Source organism: Armigeres subalbatus, chromosome 2 (genome assembly GCF_024139115.2).
Source record: "Armigeres subalbatus isolate Guangzhou_Male chromosome 2, GZ_Asu_2, whole genome shotgun sequence".
Classification (NCBI taxonomy): domain Eukaryota; kingdom Metazoa; phylum Arthropoda; class Insecta; order Diptera; family Culicidae; genus Armigeres; species Armigeres subalbatus.
Window position 1 is genome coordinate 323816450 of NC_085140.1, and position 22360 is coordinate 323838809.

Genomic DNA, 22360 nt, shown 5'->3' on the forward strand with positions numbered 1-22360 from the left:
AAGGTTCCCCGAACATGTTTGAGCATATGTAGTGAAGTTGTACAAACCCCCATATATTTTTTGATGGTTGGTGCTCAAGTTGGCGCTTCGGTCGTTCGTGTGTGATATTGTTGGTCGAATAAATTGATTGTTCGTGTTGCTGTTGGTAAAACTTGATGGATGTTGGAATAAACGAAAGGTGGAGTCAATGTTGGTCAAACTGCTTGACCGTGTGTACGTTCCATTACAAAGGGTATATTGTTATGCAACGTACACACCAGTCAAGCAGTTTGACGAACATTGACTCCGCCCCCAAGAAAACGCTTCGGTTGCTGCTTTGTTTGAACGTGTGTGAAGTTGTTCGAACAACCATTTGACAGTTGGCGGCTCGGTTGGAAAAAATAAAACGGTTTGATTTTGGTTTGAGTTGTCGGGGTGGAGTCAAGGTTCGCCGAACATGTTTGAGCATTTGTAGTGAAGTTGCACAAACCCCATATATTTTTGATGGTTGGTGCTCAAGTTGGCGCTTCGGTCGTTCGTGTGTGATATTGTTGGTCGAATAAATTGATTATTCGTGTCGCTGTTGGTAAAACTTGATGGATGTTTGAATAAACGAGAGGTGGAGTCAATGTTGGTCAAACTGCTTGACCGTGTGTACGTTCCATTAGGCGTTGCGTTGCCCGATTATTGATTCCCTGCAAATTTACAATGATATGGAATGCTATATCATCTTCCTAACTTAGACATAGATGTTCATGATATAGTTAGAGGCCAGTGGAGATATATCAGCTTTTACACTGATACTTATCCCTCCCTCTTCATACGGGAGCTTGGCAATAGTAAGGTCGTGAGATTTATACCATCACAAATATTGCCCTCCGCTCGTGTTTCAAATCGACTTCTATAAAACATTCTTCATGCCTGCCGTATCCTTTGCCTCTGATTCTATCAGGAACACGTACGTCTAAGTTTCGAAGATGAGATTAGCATTTCCATATCATTGTTCCACAAGTTCATATCTCACGCTTCCACGGGTCGTCCGATGACAAAAGCCCGCCAGCTAAGGGTTGTGTACTTAGCTGGTAGTGCACCCTAGGCACTGTTGTCCTTCTGACATCAGCTAGAGTGAGAAGGTACGCCTCGGGCGTCTGTTCACCACACTGAGCTTAATTTCCATTTAAAATTTATGTGCAGCGCACATATATTTTTGCAATCAAGCTTTGCAAATATTTTTTATTAATGATGCACATAAAAAAATGAAATTTTGTGACTGATACATTTTATGTGCGACGCACACATAAAATAAATGCAAAACTAATGTAATTCCAATAAATGCAGTAACCAAATTTGCAAAATAAAACGCAATAAATTTGATTATAAATAAATAATTGTTTATTTCCTGCTAGAAAAATGTATCGATAATCATAATGCGATGTCTTAAAAACTTAGGTAAGACGCGCGGCTACAAAACAAGACCATTCTGAGAGTGGCTGGGTTCGATTCCCGGTGCCGGTCTAGGCAGTTTCCGGATTGGAAACCGACTCCCCAGGGCATAAAAGTATCATTGTGTTAGCCTCATGATATACGAATGCAAAAATGATAACTTGGCTTAGAAACCTCGCAGTTAATAAGGGAAGATCCATAAAGTACGTCACGCAAAAATTGGCGAATTTCAAGCCCCCCTCCCCCCTTCGTCACACTTGTTGTATTAAAACTCCAAAATTTTTGTATGAGTCGTCACGCTGCTCGGAACCCCCCTCCCCCCTATGAGCGTGACGTACTTTATGGATGGCCCCTAACTGTGGAAGTGTTTAATGAACATTAAGCTACGAGGCGGCTCTGTCCCAGTGTGGGGATGTAATGCCAATAAGAAGAAGAAGAAGATCATTCATAATATAAGTAATCGTGTTTTATTTTTCATGTAGCAGTAAACGTGTTTTATTATTCTTTTTGTACATTATATTATTCTGTTCAACTATGTTAAGATATGTCCACATTTTACAGTTTCGCTTCGATTGCCTTTACTTTACACAATCACAAATCTTCTTTCATAGATTATATTCTCATTCACATTCTTTTTTTCACGCACCGTTCTGTCAGCCCTCAACCACATGGTGCTTTCAGCGAACATAACAATGCTTCCAATAAATACTTTCTTTTGTTTTTTACACGATAATATAAATAATGCTTTAATATAAAAATTCAACAAAACTCCCCACACACAAAAATATGCAAGAAAGAAACGAACAAAGTTTCCGCTAAGTTGTCGCCGCTGATTTGCCTCCTACAAATCCGCCGCGAGTCGTTCGATCTCGTCGATAATGTAGTTCATGTCTGACTTGTCCAACGCCGAGTTCTGCAGCACCAATCGGAAGAAGTTCGGCTTATCGTGGATCGGTTGGTACGTGATCATCATCGATCCTTCCCGCATCATGCGCTCCTTGACCTTGGGAGCAACCTTGTGCAGTCGTTCGGTGAACTCCGCGCTATCTCGAGGCACGTCCCGCAAACCGGGTGGCACGTACCAGAAGCACACATTTGTGCACTCGGGATTCTCCACGACCATTTCGAAACCATCGCGTGATTTAATACTGTTGGTAAAGTGCTCGGCATTTTCGAACACCTTGTCAATGTGCTGCTCCAATCCGGATGTACCCTTGGCACGCCACATGAACCAGAACTTGAGGACGTCCGCACGTCGGCCGCACTGGATGTGCTTGTCGCCGGTATCGTACTGAGTGTCGTAGAATTTATCCTTTTGGAACAGATAGCTAGCGTTGGTAGAGTGGCATTCCGAAAGGATACCCTCGTGGCGGGTTAGGAAAGTTGAGCACTGCTGAGGAGCGGCCAGCAGTTTGTGTGGGTTCCATGTGACCGAGTCCGAACTGCAATGGAAATATCAGAAATTAAATTTTATTAGTAACGTCAAAACCTTCTTAGTCACTGTGTATCCAGTAGATACCTTGATCTCAACTCAAGATCATTTTGGAGGACCTCGAACATCTTAGTTTACTCAACATGATAGAGCGCGTTTGCGTTGATAGAGCTCCAATCACGCGTCGTGAAATAATGTAAAGCAGACAAAAATCGCCGGGTGTTGCGGCTTTCATCCCATCGTCCCGGGGAATCCACCCACAAATGGAGACTTTGGACCTTTTTGAAACCGCTCGGATTCAGCGGGGGAGAGGTTCGGGCGACGAATCAACATAGACTGACTAGAGGACCCAACTGTAAAGAGATCGATTGTTAAAGAACTTGGAACTCGGGTAGTGGATGTTCCGGGAGGTGGCAGCGTAGAAGAGAAGTGGGCGGGGAAGAATGCTTTTATTGAAACCGTCGAAAACAACTTGGGTGAGGTGCGCACTGCGCACTCAGCGAAAAGAATGGATTACAAATGTAACACGATGGAAGATTTAGGAGCGTATAGAAGCTAGGGCTGCAACATGGTGGGTTGACATCAAGGAAGGAGCGCCCAACAGAGCTCTGGTCCCTACAAGTTCCTATCTCACGCTTCCACGGGTCGTCCGATGACAAAAGACCGCCAGCTAAGGGTTGTGTACTTAGCTGGTAGTGCAGCCTGGGCACTGTTGTCCTTCTGACATCAGCTAGAGTGAGAAGGTACGCCTCGAGCGTCTGTTCACCAGGAGGTGCGGCTCAAACAGCGTCTGCCTGGTACCCAGCGGCTGTTCAACGAAATGCTGTATCGCGTCAGCTATACCTAAGGTGGCAGCCCCACCAGCGCGATGTAGGTAACGTGACCCCGGTAAGGTAACTTACTGAAGCCTCTCATATACCACGAAGAATGGAGATAGAAGAAAAAGAGAACGTTATTTTTGGCAACCGACCCGGCAACGAAATAAGGACTATGGTTGGAAACTCGGTACCTGGAATGTCAGGACCCCAAATGAAGCTGGACGAGTGAGCCTTCTGGCTCGCGAACTGCAGAAGGTTGGAGTGAACGTGGCCGCTATTCAAGAAGTCCGATGGCCCAGATCCGGAGAACGTGAATTCCCCACGACCAACACTGCATTCAAGTAAAACATCTATCACAGCGGCGGCGGAAAAGCAGAGCATGGAGTTGGTTTCGTATTGATGGGCAAGCAGATGAAACGAGTGATGCGGTGGAAACCCATTAGCGAACGAATATGTGTGTTGAGGATACGGGACAAATTCTTCAATTACAGCCTAATCAACGCACCGACAAACGATAAAATTTATCGATTTAATCCGACGACGTGAAGGACACGTTTTATGAATGTCTTGATAAAGCCTATGGAGAGTGCCCAAAGCATGACGTGAAAATTGTCATCGGAGACGCTAACGCTCAGGTCGGTAGAGAGGACTTTTTCCGTCCCATAATCGGTAAAGAGAGCCTTCACTCCGCTACCAATGACAACGACCTACGGCTAGTAAACTTCGCTGCTGCCAGAAGGATGGCCATCAGTAGCACCTACTTTGCACGAAAGAATATCCGAAAGCACACCTGGAGACACCCAAATGGTGAAACTTGCAACCAGATAGACCATGTTCTGGTGGATGGGCGCCATTTCTCGGATGTTATCGCTGTGCGGACATTCAGAGGTCCGAACATTGACTCTGATCACTACCTCGTTGTCAGTAAAATTCGGCCATGGTTATCAACTGTATTGAACGAAAGCGAACGATGCGTTACAATATCCAGCTATTGTCGGCGGAAGGAGTATCGGCAGAGTACCGCCAGAAGCTCGACGAACGGATAAGTGCAATCAACGTTAGCGACAACATCAACGATCTATGAGAGTCGATCCATGGAGCGGTGAGCACAACAGCACGAGAAGTGGTGGGCACTGCACAGAGGCGACCCAGGACGGGTTAGTTCGATGTGGAGTGTCATAGAGTGACAGACGAGAAGAACGTTGCCAGAAGCCGAATGTTGGTGTCGGGTACCCGATCGAATCGGTACAAGGAAGCAAGAGCGGCCGAAAAACGAACCCACCGCAGGAAGAAGAAAGAGTACGAAGAACAAGTTATTAGTGAGGCGCAGGAAAACATGGAGCAGAACGATATGCGGAGGTTTTATGAGTCTGTCAATGGCGTGCGGAGAAAGACAGCGCCATCTCCGGTCATGTGCAACGACCAACAAGGGAATTTGCCGACAGATAAAACCAAAGTGGCTGCCAGGTGGAAGCAACACTTCGAGACTTTGTTGAATTGTGGAAGTGACGGTGCATCGGTGAACAGAATGAATATTAGCGACGATGGACAAGCTGTGGAGTCACCTACACTAGATGAGGTTAAAAAAGCTGTAAAAGAGCTGAAAAACAATAAGGCTGCGGGGAAGGACCAGCTCCCGGCTGAACTTCTCAAACATGGCAGTGAGCAGCTTTATGAAGTTCTGCACCATATTATGTCGAAAATATGGGTAGACGAGGAAATGCCTGCTGGCTGGTTGGACGGCCTCATTTGCCCTTTCTTTAAGAAAGGGCACAGACTGTAATGCACCAATTACCGAGGAATAACCCTCCTTAATTCAGCGTACAAAATTATGCCCCGTATTCTGTGTAATAGATTGAGACCGCTTGAAGAGTCCTTCGTCGGCGAATACCAAGCAACGACGGATCAAATGTTTACCCTGAGACAAATCCTTGATAAATTCCGGGAGTACAACTTGCAGACACATAATCTGTTTATTGATTTCAAGGCGGCGTACGATTCAGTGAAACGGAATGAATTATGGCAAATTATGCTTGAACATGGTTTTCCGGCGAAACTGATACGGCTGATTCGTATAACGTTGGACGGATCGAAATCAAGTGTAAGGGTTGCGGATGAAATATCGACGTCATTTGTTACCTTAGATGGATTAAAGCAGGGTGATACACTCTCGAATCTACTGTTCAATATGGTGCTCGAGGGAGCGATTAGCGTGCAAAGAAGCGGTACCATTATCACAAGATCGCATATGCTCCTGGGTTTTGCGGACGATATCGATATTATCGGAATTGATCGCCGTGTCTTGGAAGAGGCTTTTGTGCCTTTTAAGAGGGAGACAGCCAGGATTGGACTCACGATCAATACCAGCAAAACGAAGTACATGGTCGCTGGAAATCAACGTGGGTTAATTAGTGATGGTGGTAGTGAAATGGTGCTGGATGGTGAAAAATTTGAAGTGGTGGAAGAATGTGTGTATCTTGGAACATTAGTGACGTGCGATAATGATGTTACCCACAAGCTGAAAAGGTGTATTGCAGCTGCAAATAGGGCTTATTACGGACTTCGTAACCAGCTTAAGTCCCGTAGTCTGCAAAAGAAAACAAAACTCGCGCTGTATACTACTCTGGTTCTTCCGGAGGCTTTATACGGCCATGAAACATGGACGTTAAAGGAGGCTGATCGGAGAGCTTTCGGAGTGTTTGAGCGTAAGGTGCTGCGGACAATATTCGGCGGTAAACAAAAGAACGGTATCTGGAGGCGTCGCATGAATCACGAATTGTACCAGGTATATAAAGGGCTGGATATTATTACAACACGGCAGACTACGGTGAGCTGGTCACGTTGTTCGTATGCCGGAAGAACGTCAAGCGAAGATAATATTTGGTAGAGAACCCGGAAAAGGCCGCAGGCTTCGTGGAAGGCCGCGTATACGATGGCTTTTTGCAGTTGAAGAGGACCTGAGGGCGCTTAATGTTCAGGGCGACTGGAAGCGATCGGCCCAGGATCGAGTCGAGTGGAGAAGGATACTCCATTCGGCGTAGGTTCATCGAAGAGCTGTAGCCCATCAAGTATCAAGTAAGTAAGAAGCTAGGGCTGAGGAACAGGAAGAATCAATGGAGTGAAGAACGAGTCCCCTCAACGGTATGTATCTGTGTAAGTGGGCGATGCTGCGCAGACAGGTCAGCCGGGCATGGGTGGACTTCCTGACCGATGAAGAAAGGATGGCTGCAGCAACTGGTTAGAGCACTACGAACAGCTTCTTCGAGTGTTCTTCAAAAAGCAGCCATTCGAAGCATAAAATCTAAAGAGGTCCAAGTTCGATCGGCTGTCGGTGTTCAGGGCTGAATGTTGTAGAAACTGTTATGCAATACTATTATGGAAGCGTCCCTTTATATGCTATTCATTGACTTACGGGGGGATTTCTGTTGTCTGAATCATGAAAAACAGTGTGGCACCCAGAGATGCAAGGCATTTTCAGATACATAGGATCGAAGCTTTGAGATACCCCATTCGGACAGTCGCTGATGTGAGGCAAGGATGCATTTCATCTCCACTATCACTTCTCAGCGTAATCGATAAGATCATAGTGGGATTGGACGTGTGCTATGCCTTGAGCTGCTTTGGCAATTTATTGTTGTGGAACATCTAGGCGAGTGGGCTTAACGAGCTGACCGTATGGTTCTTTGCGGTTTGTCTCACCATTAACGTCAGCAGGACCAGGTGTTTGAGTGTCAACGGGAACAGCCCCTCAAATGTTGCAGTAGTCAAACGATCGGAGTATTTCAATATCTTGACAGTCTGATATCATCAGATGGTGATATTGGGATCGACATGGAAGCACGAATCAGAAATACTAGGGCTAACTTGGTGAGTTTTCAAAATATTTGGAGATCCAACCGGATTGATCCACGTACATAACATAAAATAAAAAAAATAATATTATATCGGCCTTATTCGAAATCTTTCTTGGGTGCGTTTTTCACCGTTTTTCAATAATTACTGCACATTCCTTCGAATCTGTGGTCGGGTCAAATCTCAATCCTTTCGTAAATATAGTCTCGGTACCCGGAAGGATGTTTCAACCGATTTTTTTTATCGGGTGCCCAAATGCAGTATCTAAATTGAAGAACTTTGTAACATTTTGCAGTTGCTTTGTTGAGTGTTGGCGATTGAGCCTCATGCGTTCCATTAGGCTCCAATTCTAATTTAAACACCTTTAACCGACAGAATATGTAAAGAATATTGTACCTATATCCGGATAAAAGTTGGTAGACTTTTATTACCGAAGATGAGATACAAGCTATTTACCCAACTTCAGAACTGGATTCACATAAAAATACGCTGAACAGCCAATTCAGAAGTTTATATAACTACGTCGAGCAACAAATTTTGTTTATACATATAGTGTTTTTGTTGTTGCTGTGGTTCGGGCTGACCACAGGTCCATAGGTCGCGGTTCTTGAACAAAAGAACGGCATACTTCGTGGCAGTAGTTTACTGATAAAGTGAATGCTTATTATTACACAGATGTGCGAGTGCAATTAGCAATCGACTGCTTCCTTTGTCTAGAATGCACCCCTAATGGCATAATTGGTTGTAATTGCCTTCCAACAATCACCGCTGGGATTTAACTTCAATTTATTTCAATTTACTGCCACTCACCGTTCGATTCCCTTCAGCAGCGACCGGTACTTTTTGGACATGAGTGCACCGCCACCCCAGGCGGCGTCCACGTGCATCCAGAGATTGTACTTTTTACACAGATCTGCAATCTGTTCCAGAGGATCGAACGCTCCGATTACGGTTGTTCCTGCGGTGGCCGATACCATAAATGGCAGAGCTCCCTCCGATTTGGCACGTAGAATTTCCGACTCTGTTGAAAATGAGAATTGTGGAAAGATATTCGATCAGGATTCTGTAGGAATTGGTAACATCAAAAGGTTTACCTAGATGATCCACTCTGATCTTGCCGATGGCATCCGTACGAATGGGGTACACGTTGTCCGAACCGATGCCCATGAATGATGCCAACTTTTTCACCGAGTAATGTGCGTCTTCTGATGTGAAGATTACCAAGCGCGGAAGTGAATGTAAGCCTTTTGCCTGTAACGAAAAGACCGGTTGATGAAATCGAAATGAGAGAGGGCGTAAATCTTATGATCGAATTAACGAGTATGAAGAGCGTAAATTAATTATAATGCTCGATGCAAACGATTATCAATCTTCTGTACAGGCAGCATACGGCGTGTGAAACTTTACGTATGATATCACAAAGGTGGAATCTGAGCAACGAAACCTAAAGTGAGTGAGCAGTAATTAACCTGACGGAGCACAATCGCGTCGATTTGATTGTGTTATAATTATGATCGAAATGACGGGTCAATTTCAAACATTTGATATGACTGAGATTTAAGTTATTGTTCCGATCAATTACTGGCTCAATTAGTGAAACTAGATTTCCGATTATCAAAGATCGTAGAACATTGTAGCATTAGTTGCGGATTCCATCAATGAGGAGATCATTCACCAAGAAATTGAAGTACTGGGCGTCAAATCACCGCCAGGTTGATGTAACGTTCATTAAGACGTAACGGTTACTATTATTTACATGTGTAAGTTTGTATTGTAACATCAAAGATTAATATCTGTACATGTAAGATACATTGATTTTTGTGTTCTACAATCATGTACAATCAAGCAATGAATTAATGGCTTCGCGCCTGCCTATAGCAGCACGCCGGGAGTAAGCTTCTAAATCTGTTATGGTCTAGAATTACTTACATTCACCAAGAACCATCATGGACCTCAAAAATCTATGAAAAGTACGTTATATTTTCGATATAGCGTACCCCCGAGACAACGTTATTATGATTTATTCAGTCTAAGGCAGTACACTCTCTTCGTCTCTATTCAGCTTGGTCCATGGCCACGCATTCTGCGGAGGGTCCACAAATCGTATTCCACCTGATTGATCCACATTGCTCGCTGCGCACCTCGCCCGTTGGATCGATATCGAAAACCATTTTCACCGGGTTCTTGTTCAACATTCTGGCTACGTGCCCGGCCCACTGCAGTCTTCCGATTTTCGCGGTTTGAACGATGGATGGTTCTCCCAACAGCCGTTTCAACTCATGATTCATTCGCCTCTTCCATTAACCTCTTCCATCTGCATCCCTCCAAAGATAGTACTCAACACTTTCCTCTCGAAAATTCCAAGTGCGCAAAAGCAAAGATCACGCAAAAGATTTTTTGCGTTGGCCCTAGGGAGCTCAGGACACATGCGTGAGTGAGTGAGTGAGCTAACAATCCTCCTGCTATCCAGAGGATCCATTGAGGAATTCAATTCTTACAATCTCATAGAAATCCATTTAGCACTTACATTGAGCCATTTACGGATTGACACCTTTGCTTGTTAGTTTAATATATTCATCTCATCGCGAGACAAAGAAATACAACACCAATTTCGTTGACTCTTTTTGCTAACATGTGTGTTTTTCAGAAAAATATATTAAGCTCTTTTAGTGGAATGTATTCAACCGTCTAAGACGAATTAAGTACTGTCCATTTAATTCCACCAGTTAATTTTCGTTATCTTTGCAGATACGTATTTCGACCACAACTGTGTGGTCGTCTTCAGTGTCTCGTACTCGTAGTGACCACACAGTTGTGGTCGAAATACGTATCTGCAAAGATAACGAAAATTAACTGGTGGAATTAAATGGACAGTACTTAATTCGTCTTAGACGGTTGTTTAACATGTGTGCTTACTGCTGAAAAAAACACAGAAATATCACACCAAATTTTTTTCGACGAATTTCAGCAAAATTTTGCTGAATTTTACCGAGCTGAATGATCAGCAATTATTTCAGCAAACATAAATTACTGAAATTTTCAGCAAAGTGAACTGTCATTTCAATTGACAATTATTTACTGAATTATCAGCAAATTCTAGAAGTTTGCTGAAAATTCAGTAGGTTCGGATTCAACAGCATCATGCTGATACTATTCAGCAAAATATATCAAATTGATGACATATAGTGTTTGACCCACGCATAATTGTTTTCCAAATTATAGATTTTTTTTTAAAGTTTTTAATAACGAAGATTTATTTGCCTGACATTGATGTAACAAATAATATGCATCATATAGCATTAAAAATACAATAATATTCCCATTTTCGTCAGGATCACCAACATTGTACGACTTGCACTGGCTGAAAAATATTTAAAATGATTACACATGGATATTCTCAACTTATCTTACATATTTTAGGCCGATACAAATATTAAATTTATTTTATGTCCGACAGCTCTTGAAAAGTACGAGGGGGGGAATAAAAAAAATAACAAGGAAACGAAAAAAAAGTTCAAAATGCAAATAATCCATGGAAAATTTGAAATTTTAATGGAAAATGATAGCAAAGAATCTTTAGAGAAAGCAAAGGATATGAATATTTATAGCATATTTATCCAGTAGTGAATTTAGCATAAACTTTATAAAATTAAAAAAATACTGGAACTTATTTCTTTAGAAATTTTTGTTTTTCTTTTTGGAAAAGTGCCGTTGAATCCATAACACCATTTTTTTTAATGTACTTTTAGAATTAGAGGCTTTTGTTTAAATCAAGTCTGAAACTCAAACTGGTTGAATCAATAAGGGCAATGGTCAGATGTACTTTTGAAATCACAGATGTGTTGTCTGAACCTGGCTGTTTTATAAATTTCTTTCAAACAATGCAGTATGTAGTTGAGCGGATGTCATGGGGTCAGCTTTGAGCATCTCGGCTGATATGCAATAGACCCCTGGGGCTTCATTCGATTTCATGCTTTGAATGGCTGTTTGAATCTCTAGTAGCGATGGAGCTTCGGTATTGACGCGTGTTATACGTCGGATCCTAGGCAGATCATCCCGAGATGGTGGTGGCCTGGTTGGCACTTGAAAAAGTAGTTCGAAGTGCTCGAACCAGCGTTTCAGCTGGTCAGTTGGGTCGGTCAATAACTGATAATTCGCGTCTTTCACAGGCATCCTTGCATTCATCTTCGCCCCGCTTAAGCGTCGTGAGATATCGTAGAGGAGGCGAATGTCCCCGGTTGCTGCGGCTCTCTCTCCTTCTTCGGCCAGAGAGTCTGCCCACGCTCGCTTGTCCCGTCGACATGAGCGTTTTACTTCCTTCTCAAGAGCTGAGTATCGTTGACGGGCTAAGACTTTGGCTCCTCTGGTTTTTGATCGCTTTATCGCGGCTTTGGCTGTATCATCGGTGATCCATTGTTTTCTCTGGGTGCGCAGTTCTCCCAGATTGTTATCGCTGAAGGTGATGAAGTCATTCTTGATGGCAGTCTATTGGTCTTCCACGCTGCCACTTCCGGAATATCCGCAGCACGCGTCTCTAGTTCTTTAACGAAGGACCGTTTCACCGTGACATCTTCCAGTCGGCGTGTGTTGAACCGTCGTCCAACTCTCTCCTCCTTTGGAATTCTATATACGAGGCATTGAGTTGACTGTAGAAGTTCTCTTTGTCTTGCAGTCCGTGTTCTAAATCTGGCAACGATTATCCTTTCACTTATAGGTTCCCACTTCATAAGCGCAGAGTGTGTCTGAGCGCTTAGTAGGAGGCCAACTCCGCGATGTCGGGGAGCGTGTTCACCTCGTAAACTAGAGTATAGCAGAACTTGTCCCGACGGCGTACTGTGTTCTCCAAAGTTTGGCCAACGGACTTCACTCAGTCCTAGGATTCCAAGCTTCATGCGGCGTGCCTCATTGGCAAGTTGTGCCAATTTACCCTGCTGGGCTAGGGTTAAAACGTTCCATGTTCCTATTCGTGTCCGTTGTTTCGCGCTAAGAGTCGTCGCCGTAAAATCAGTCCGTATTCTTTCATTATCGGATTCTCGAACAAATTGTTGTTTCGGGAACAGTAGGTTGTTGGCCTGCTTGGGATCAGAAGGACATCAGTGCTCAGCGTATACTACCAGCTAAGTACGCAACCCTTAGCTGGCGGTCAATTGTCATCGGAAGACCCGTGGAAGCGTGAGTATTGGAACTTGTGAGGACCAGTGCTATGTTAGGTGCTCCTTCCCGGATGTCAACTCACCATTCCGTAGCCCACTACCATTCCGCGGGAGGCTGCAAAGTTTATGCATCGTTGGCCGTTGTCATTCGATACGGTATGCAGACTATCCGGTCCGATGACCGGTCTATACGGTCCTGAGTGTTCATGTCACCGATGACGATTTTGACATCCCGCAGTGGGCATCCATCGTATGTCTGCTCTAGCTGTGCATAGAACGCTCCTTTCTCGTCGTCGGGTCTCCCTTCGGGTGGGCAGTGCACGTTGATGATTGATAGTTGATTATCCTGATTATCCTCAGCTTGCACATCCTTGCGTTGATTGCCTGCCACCCAATCACGCGTTGGCGCATCTTGCCCAGCACTATGAAGCCGGCTCCCAGCTCGTTGGCGATGCCCGCTTTTCCACACTTTCTGTCCTGTCCAGCAGATTTCCTGCAGCACTACGACGTCGAAGTTGCGGGGATGTAATTCAGCGTAGATTATCCTGTCACGACCTGCGAAGCCTAGCGACTTGCAGTTCCATGTTCCAAGCTTCCAATCGTGATCCTTTATTCGTCGCCTTGGTCGTTGCCGATTATATTTCAATACCAAACGAATAGTAATTTGTGATGCGTATGGTATTGAAATATGTTATGTCTTATCAATGTATCGTGCATATTAATTTTGGTATTACTCCTTTGGTATTATGGCTTTATACAAGGCTAGTTCATAACAGAGTATGGTATCAATAACAGAATGAGGTATTATTGAGTTAGTTTCTCCTGCTCGGGTTGTGTCCAATCTACGGATTACACCGTAACAATGCTAATGCCAAATTGCCTTCGGCGAAAATCATGAACGGCCAGGAACAGTTTCAAAGTATGTCCTGATCTCTGATCGTTTTCAGCTATTGAATAATGCATTGAGTAATAACATTTGCGCAAAACTCCTTCACTAAGTATGGTAATGAAATAGACACATTCCGGCGTGACGTTACAACGTTTTGACGTACCTTTAAATGGTTTTTTGGAGAAAGCTTGCATAAAACATCAGTAAACATATGCATATTATTACATATTCTGAATCCTTATAAAATTTCGGATCGAATAGATATAATAACACCAAATATGTGTAGAAAAATGGCTTTCTGGGATGCAATTTGCTGCGTGACGTTACAACGCGCGTGAATTCGTGATTTTGTACCTTGACTTAAACATGGTTAATTCTCTGCTCTGGTCGTTATTTTACTCCAAAAATAATGAACACCTTTCAAATATATGAGGATAATGGATGACCCTATGGGGTAATATGCCTAAAATACGGACTAAGTTCGTTTTATTCGACATGAACATTTCGTGACGTTACAACGCGAGGTGCTCTAAAAACAGGTTTTTCAAAGCGTTGTAACGTCACGAAAAAGTATACCACTTTAAAATCAATTTTAACATGAGTTTTCAATCCATAGTGTATGGTATTGTAAAATGAAAAAGATATGTTCGATACTGTATTAGGTGAAATCCTGGCTTTTAATCAATGGCACGTAGCGTTAATTCCAATGCCCAAATTTGCAAACTGGAACCCATATTTTGGCTTCTTTGTAAGATTTAACCGAGTAGAAACAAAAAGCTGATCGTTCGAGCATAATACACAGTGTTTGGTCTTATGTCAAAATTGCGGCATAACTAAAATTGAAAATTTTATGAAAAATGCATTTGAAATCTAAAATTTTATTATAATAGTAGAAGCAAGTGTGTACAATTAGACTTTATATTCCGAACGCTCGCTTTGATGCTTGGGTTTTCAAACGCCAAATTTCTTGAAAGTAACTGCAATAGCAGAACTAGTTCTGATTGTCTATTCCACGTAAAATACAAGATACTTTAAGAAATCTACCATTAGTTACCTGATACTTAAGTACATTGTTTATCAACACCATCGTTAAAGAATTTTTTTTAGGCTTATCTCATTTCATTTGGTATCAGACGAACGATGAACGCACCTAGTCACTCTTAATGCGGTTTGAGATTTCTGAGCCCCGGGAGGCTATAGATACAGCCACAACGACTTATTAACGTCCAGAATTCTACACCGAGAAATCTCACATTGATGGTTGCAAAGTACTGTACCTAACTAAACTGGCACCTTTGGATCTCTGCGGGCAGTATTTCTTTCGGCAGAACAAATTTCAAAAACCTGGCCGAGGTCTAGTTGATCATGTATGTTCGTGTGCGCGATATTTTAGAATGAATATTTCGACACGGGGAGACCGAATTAGCTCATTGAGAATTGAGAACAGACCTTTTTAAGTTATTTTTTCATAAATATAAGTTTATCATTAAATAGACCTAAATTAGATGAATTACGACAGTTTATTTATTGAATAGTTTCATTAATATTTTTAGCATATATCGAAGTAGTCCTTCACGACTTTATTTCGTCTACATGTAGGGTAACTGTACCAGCCATGTTTCTAATTTGGCCAGTTTCTCGTAAAACTCCGAAAATAGAGAAATTTTTGATGTCGCTTTTTTATTTATTTACCGACGCGTCACTCCATAGAAAATAAGGTACACCGGGGCAAGTTGAAATGCGGGGTAAGTTGAAACGGAAGCTGTAATTTAGATGGGAAATGACCGAGTGCTCTGATTATTTTTTTCAACAAACTACTCCCCTAGACGCACCTTTTGACTGCCATTCCCGGAAGATTGCAGCTTTCAAAACCAGTTCCTGCCATTGTTTATTTTTCGCCCTTTGCAAAATCCAAACCAACTATTTGACGTGCCAATGAAACAGGCCTCAAACGATGTTTGGAAGAGTTTTTTCAACAAATGTTCACGGTAGATAATCATTCAATGTTGCATGAGCATAATGATTATGAAAAATCGATGAAAGACCCGTTTTAATTTTTGTATTTTGGTTGTTTGATATTGCTCCGCATGTTTAACTCATCGGGGCAAATAGAAATGCGTGGTGCGGGGCAAGTTGAAACAACGATTCAAAACGTCACCCTCGCAATTAAAAGTAATATTTTTTTCCAGATGAAGGACCATGATGAAGGTTTACGAACATACATACATTCGGAATACATAAATTAAAAAAAAAAGAAAACTTCTGAAAATAAATGTAATAAATTTCCGCTAAAAAATGCTATCTTTCCAAAAATTTGACATAATATTCTTTATTTGTATATATTGCTGTGGACAATTAAATGGACCATACTTAAGTTTATTTTTTGTGTAAACGAGTATCAAAATCTGGAATGCGATTTTTATGCGAGTAAATATCAAGATGAGACAGCAAAAGTGGGATTTGTTTTCAAATTTCTAGAACAAAGCCTACTATTTTATCAGTTTTTCTTATACAGGAAATCTTAAGCTAATTTCTGGAAGAAAATCAAAATCGTCAAAAACTTACATAGGACTCTTATGTGAATCCTGGCAGTATTATAGTCACCTTTACAACCTCGTGCTTCTTGAGTCTCACTGAGTACATACATTTTGTTATTAATACGGCAAAATTAGCCTACGTCTGAATATAACGCAGTGTTTCAACTTGCCCCGATACGCGGGGCAAGTTGAAACGATGCATATAAAAAAATAATTCAAATATACAAAATATTTATAAAAAAGTTAGTTAAGGTAACTTATTTTTTATGCATAATCTTTGGCTAGCATCGCAAACGGAATCAAAAAATATCAAAGGGTGATTTTTTTACAGCACTTCGAATTTCAACTTTGAAAAAACCGTTTCAACTTGCCCCGGTGTACCTTGATTCAAATTTGCTGCCCACGACGCCATGATGAATAATCATCGAACACTACCGCCAACCTCATAATGGCTCGCGAAGTTTTCGTAGCTCAGCCACCAACTTACGTGTATCAACAATGCATCGGAGTTGTGTATTAACTCATTTGACAGGAGTGATCGCCCGCAAAAGCAAATGACCGTTAAAAAGTGGGGGACAATCAGAGATCGCCAGTGACACGTCGGTCCGACGGTGGTTGTACTGTGGGCAAACAGATTTTTCACTTGTCCTGCATATACTGACGGAAATGGGTGATATCGCCGAAATACTACTTCACCCTATGTCACATTGATTAAAAATTTGCTTCCTGTATTTATGTTGATATGTTCCATCTATCTAAATATGAATTGAGCCAAGCTCCATAGGCTTTATGATGAATATTTTTCCGTGACGTTACAACGCAAACTTCACCTAGGTGTAACTCAGGCTATTTACCACCGATTTCATGTCTATTACCACCAAAACAAAGCTTTTTTCGAGTACAAAGAGCATACGAAATTTTAAATTCGAGGATTATATGTACCTCTCAAAAAATCTAAAACAGTCCATTTTTCGTGACGTTACAACGCTTTTATGTGAAAGAATTCACCTTGTCAAAACTCATATTTCTTACAATTTTAAATCAGATTTTACATAGGGTACTAATTCTATACTTTTTCATCTTTGAATAGGTGAGAACAGAGTGCAAATTGGTGCATCAGAACCCAAATTACAGTCAATTTGGGAAAATATGTCTAAACAGCCGTCACTCTTCATTATTGTCAGTTATAGGGTAACGGCTGTATTTTGGACAGGGCTCATATTTTGGACCACCCAGCAGAATTTTGCATTTATATCACACAAAACTAAATAAAACATCCAACATTTAAATGTTATTGCAAAAATAAACTATCAGGACGGTATTTCCTAAATTTGTTTCTTATGAAATATTGCAATTATTAAGAATATTTGCACGCATTTACCCATTCTAGCTGGATTAGACCAAAACAAAGACGACATTGTAAAATTTAAGTCAACTTTCAAAAGCTGTAAGTTTATTTGTACATAGATTTAAAACATGTGAATGATGTTGTTGAATTATTACAACCTAATAGAAGCAGTTTCCTATCTCGAGTAAAACATTGTAAGTTTAAAAACAGTATTCTTAGGCATGTCCAAAATAGGTTCATTTTTCATTGAGCCGAACATATTTTCGACATATCTTCTTTTTAAGTTCTAGATCTCTTAAACTTTTGTTTTTACCAACCATTTGTTTCTCTAGTATCAAATCATTCATAAATTACTGTTCATATAGCATTTATAAATTACCGTTTATTAGAAAAATGAAAAACATTAAAAAATGTTTTTTTTTAATTATTTCCATACAAAAATACTGCCTATGATCGCATATCAGTCCCATCTTTACTAGAATTCCTATCCATATGGGACAAATATGCTATTGTGGGCAGAACAGTTAAGAAAGCTCTATGACAAGAACCAATCTTTGCTAGAGCTCTCCATCCGTGCTGCTTGCCAATGCAACAGAGTTCTACGATTACGTTTCGTTTTGAAAAAGAATGTCCAAGGAGCAAGAAAGAACCGGGCAACCCACTACTATCAATGGCGCAAATGGAACAGACCTACATAAAAATGTGGCAGGGTAGGAGTGACCAGGTGCATACATCACGGCCATGGGCCGCACGTTTGTTTTGCTTTCATGATGCTGTAGTGAGTGGTACTGAAATTGATATTAGTTTCAATACCCTTAGCTTGTAGATATTATTCTAAGCTTTTGAGTGCTTGTAGAAATGTATTGCTTAACAAGGAATTTCAGGATGAAAAAGCCGAAAATGCTGGAGATCACTAATTTAATCTAATAGTAACATAACTTTGCGAGCAATACAAAATTATTTGAGTGGTCCAAAATATGTTCAATAGGTGGTCCAAAATAAAAACAGGCGGTCCAAAATTAAATCTTACATATCTTCAGAATTTATGATAGTTTGGTTCTTTCGGTGGGATTTACATCATTTTTACCTACAAATCCTACCTAGCATTCACCACTTTGTAGTTTCATAGGGAATTGATCAAGCATTATTACAAAATCTAACTTTTATTCGAAAAATTGTTCGGCCATCTCCTAAAGCGGTCCAAAATACCTCCCTTACCCTACTAATTGTTAGTAAAAAACTTATTTTAAGCTAAACTATTATCATACCAAATATTTTATCTGATAATTTAGGTATTGGAAAATATGGGAAACACATAGGGTATCTGTACCTATATCCATCTCATTTGCAAGCATGAATGCAATAATCGGCAATAACTCAATAAAAGTGAACCTATTGATCAAAGTATAACAATTCACGAGCTTGCTCAGAATTCAAAACTTGTCCAATATTCTCAAACTATTAATTTCACTGCTTCAATTATTTTGAATAATTGATAAAAATGTCAGCATTTCAAACCTATATCCATCTCACTGTAAATTTTCCATCCCATTTGAAAAACTTTCGATGTACCGATATCCATCTCAATTTTTGTTTCTACTTCACACAATCATAGTCATATCCGTGAAGCATAGACCTGTTTATATAAACAAACTCGAAATTTTTGTGCATATAGAGAATGACATTCGCATTAGATTTGTTTTGAATTTTCACAACGAGAGGATTGACAACATAAAGGAATGTGCGCGATGCACAGATTTGTCTATTTACCAAAACACATCAGTTAGCGCATGCGCGTACGGTGCTAAGTCGACATGCATGCTGTGGTGCCATATTTACGGAATTCAACTAGACGCAAAACTAGTTATACAATGTACTGATTCTATTTCCAATCATACTTTCCGAAATATTTATTATTGGGTTAGGAAAAGTTTCTTCTAGTATTCGAATGTGATGCAAGGCCATATGAAACAGTTTTACTTTTTGAATTTCGAAGAAAAAAAGCAAGTAGCATATAATTCAAAGGTGTTTCATTCGTTAAAATCCGGCAGCACTGAGTTATTTTGGAGGTGATGGATTGAGCTGAATATGTGGGCAAACATTTAGCAGTTCCGTAAAAAATTCATCCCACAGTTTTATAGCTTTCAGTAGCTATTTTGAGTGAATTTTATAAGTGAAATTGTAAATCTATTGTGCTGAAATAGTTATATGCAGTGATAACTAGTGGTTAGTGAAATATAAATATTGTATTTTAGCGAAAAAGTTGGACATCGATGAGTGTATTTTCGCTAGTAGGAAAAGGCCAGAGTGACGAATCGCTTTTACAAAGGTAAGAATTTCATCTCTCAATCAAGTGAACTTTACATTTTGTTAGAATTTTCATTAAATTAAAGAGATTTTAGCATATTGTTTGGAAAATAAATCTAAGTTAAACCCTTACGAATGTGTTTCAATAGTTACGTGGAACGAACAGTGTAAATATTGGCCGTTTTGATTAGTTAAAAAGTAGTGCTAGCAAAGTAGGATGAATATATGAACTGAGATGGAAATAGGAACAGTTCCCCTAGATAATGTCAAAAATTGAGTTTGAAAAATTGGTGCTTCGGTGGACCTGTCCGAAGAATGTGTCAATAACGAAAAACTTCGTGATAAATATTTATTGTTTCAACCCCTGCATTGAAATCGTTCACTTTGACGTAGATATAATGCAACAAATTGTTAGTTCCATGCACTATTTCATTGACCTTACTGTAATTGACGAATCATTAGCATTGCATGAGGCAGATAATCGATATACCTATATACTAAGAACATAGCGCGATAGCTACGGGAAGGAGTGTAAAAATTCCCATCGTTGCGTAAATTATTTTATTCGGTTTTTGCTTATAGAGGTGATTGATATTTCCTAGTCGATCGCCTTCATTGAAATGACACGCGACTTGCTGTACAGTCTTTCAAGTTTGACAACAAATTCATCCAAGTAAGACTTATTGATTGACATGTTGGGAACCCTCCACGATCATTTAAGGGGCCGTCCAGAAACCACGTGGTCATATATGGGGGGAGGGGGGGTTTGGAAAATGACCACGATAAGCCACATGGGGGAAGGGGGGGTGTTGCTCTCGAACCACGAGGTTTTTTACACGAAAAACTTTTAATGAATAACAATAACGGTGTAAAAAATACAAATCATTGAAATTTAATGATTTAATCATTAAACGCAAAGCGCATCTAAGGGCCGATGCCCACGTAGCGTCTTTTGAACTCAGCGGTAAAAAGACGTAAGTGTGCATCGAGAAAAATCGATAACGCAACGTCGGTCGCAACGCCGATGCATATCTGCATTATTTTACCATCTTAGCCTAAGATCCTATATCCATACATAAATAAACGAAAAAACAGGTTGCATAAATAAACGAAAAAATATTTAAAAAAAATTCCGCCGGTTTTTGGCATCACGCCGCCGACACTTTTGCATCAGCGGACTGCAGCTACAATTTTGAAAAATTTTCATGTTTTTACAATAATCCAAGAAAAAATGTTGAGAAAAAAAATTTAAAAGAATTTCTTGTGGATATTCAGGAAAAATCAAGTAAAGAAATTTCCTGTAAAAACTTTGACATTACTTCATACAATCCTGATAAAGTGCTGGCATTCAGAATTATTTAGAATTTCCACGGAAGAGTCTATGGATTATCTTCAAAAAATTCTTTGGATTTTCAAAGAATAAATCTTTAGAATTCTCAAGGTTCATGTTTTTTTGAATTTGAACCAGAAATCATTTCAATATTTCATCGGGAATTCATTCTTCTTCGGGATGTCATTTTGATTTCTTTGTAGGTTCAGCTAATTGCTTCAAATCTTTGCCATGCAAAGATGCACAGGAAATGATTTAGAAAGTTTAAGGAATTTTCACATCAGGAAATCTTTAAAATTTTGATTTAATTTTTTTAGGAATTCTTACTGAAAATGCTTCAAAAGTACAACCTTTACAAATACTACAAAAGTACAATTTTTTTCGTTATTTCCACTTGTAAAAACATCGGAATTTCCTCGGGAAATTCATTATTGGTGTTTCAGATGAACTTTTTTCGATTTTCTACTGGAAAATCGTAGGAATTTCCATCGGAAATATTTTGGCATATTCAGAATAATTTCGTTTGGAAATTAAAAAAAAAAACTGCTGAAAAAAGATTTTCTTTTGGAAAACGAAAAAAAAAATCCATTGGAAATTTAGAAGAATTTCCTTTGAAGATTCATTAAAGTTGCCCAGGATTTTGAAAAAAATCTTTAGAGATTCTGTAAAAAAGTAAGCTGGATTTTTTTCTAATTTATACTGGAAATTCTTCGGAATTTGATGTTTATTGGAATTTTCATCGTAAATATGCATTTCGGATCCTTCTACGGATTCTTCTAGTTCTTCAAAATTTCTACCGAACATTTTTCGGAACTCTTCCACAGAATTTCGGAAAAAATGTCGTTGAAATTCTAAAGATTTTCCGGGGAGACTCCGAAGAATTTCTTATCAATATTCCGAAGGGTTTCCCTTGCAACTCCAGAATAATTATTCTTGAAAATTAAGAAGATCTTGGAATTTAAAATTAATCCAAGCAATAAATGTAGGCAATAATTTAGGCTTAAGAAGCCTGGTTTTTATGATAAAAAATTAATAATGCACCTAAATGTTCTAAATGCACAAAATTCTAGTAGTGCACATGAAAAACGTTATGACATAGAGAAGCTTGCATATAAAAAATCAACATGAAATTCTAAATAAAATGGTTTTTAAATTCATAAAAGGGTCTTAGAACTAAGGAGATTCTTGCGATATGAAAAAAGTGCGAGTGTTCCAGAAAAAAACACTCCAATTCCTAAAACAATCTAGGTTAAAAAATAGTGTTATAATAAC

At 40.0% G+C, this 22360-nt stretch overlaps 1 protein-coding gene across 1 annotated transcript in view; it reads right to left on the reverse strand.

The window, feature by feature from the left end:
* Window positions 1-1870: 1870 nt before the first annotated feature.
* The window catches only part of LOC134212706 (cysteine sulfinic acid decarboxylase), a 35991-nt gene continuing 15501 nt past the window's right edge, over window positions 1871-22360 (reverse strand). Inside the window, exons 2-4 of the mRNA XM_062690792.1 lie at window positions 8619-8775; window positions 8335-8545; window positions 1871-2864 (exon numbers count right to left, since the gene is read on the reverse strand). Of these exons, the coding sequence (XP_062546776.1) occupies window positions 2264-2864; window positions 8335-8545; window positions 8619-8775 (969 nt within the window). The 3' untranslated portion in view covers window positions 1871-2263. The remainder of the gene's footprint in view (window positions 2865-8334; window positions 8546-8618; window positions 8776-22360) is intronic.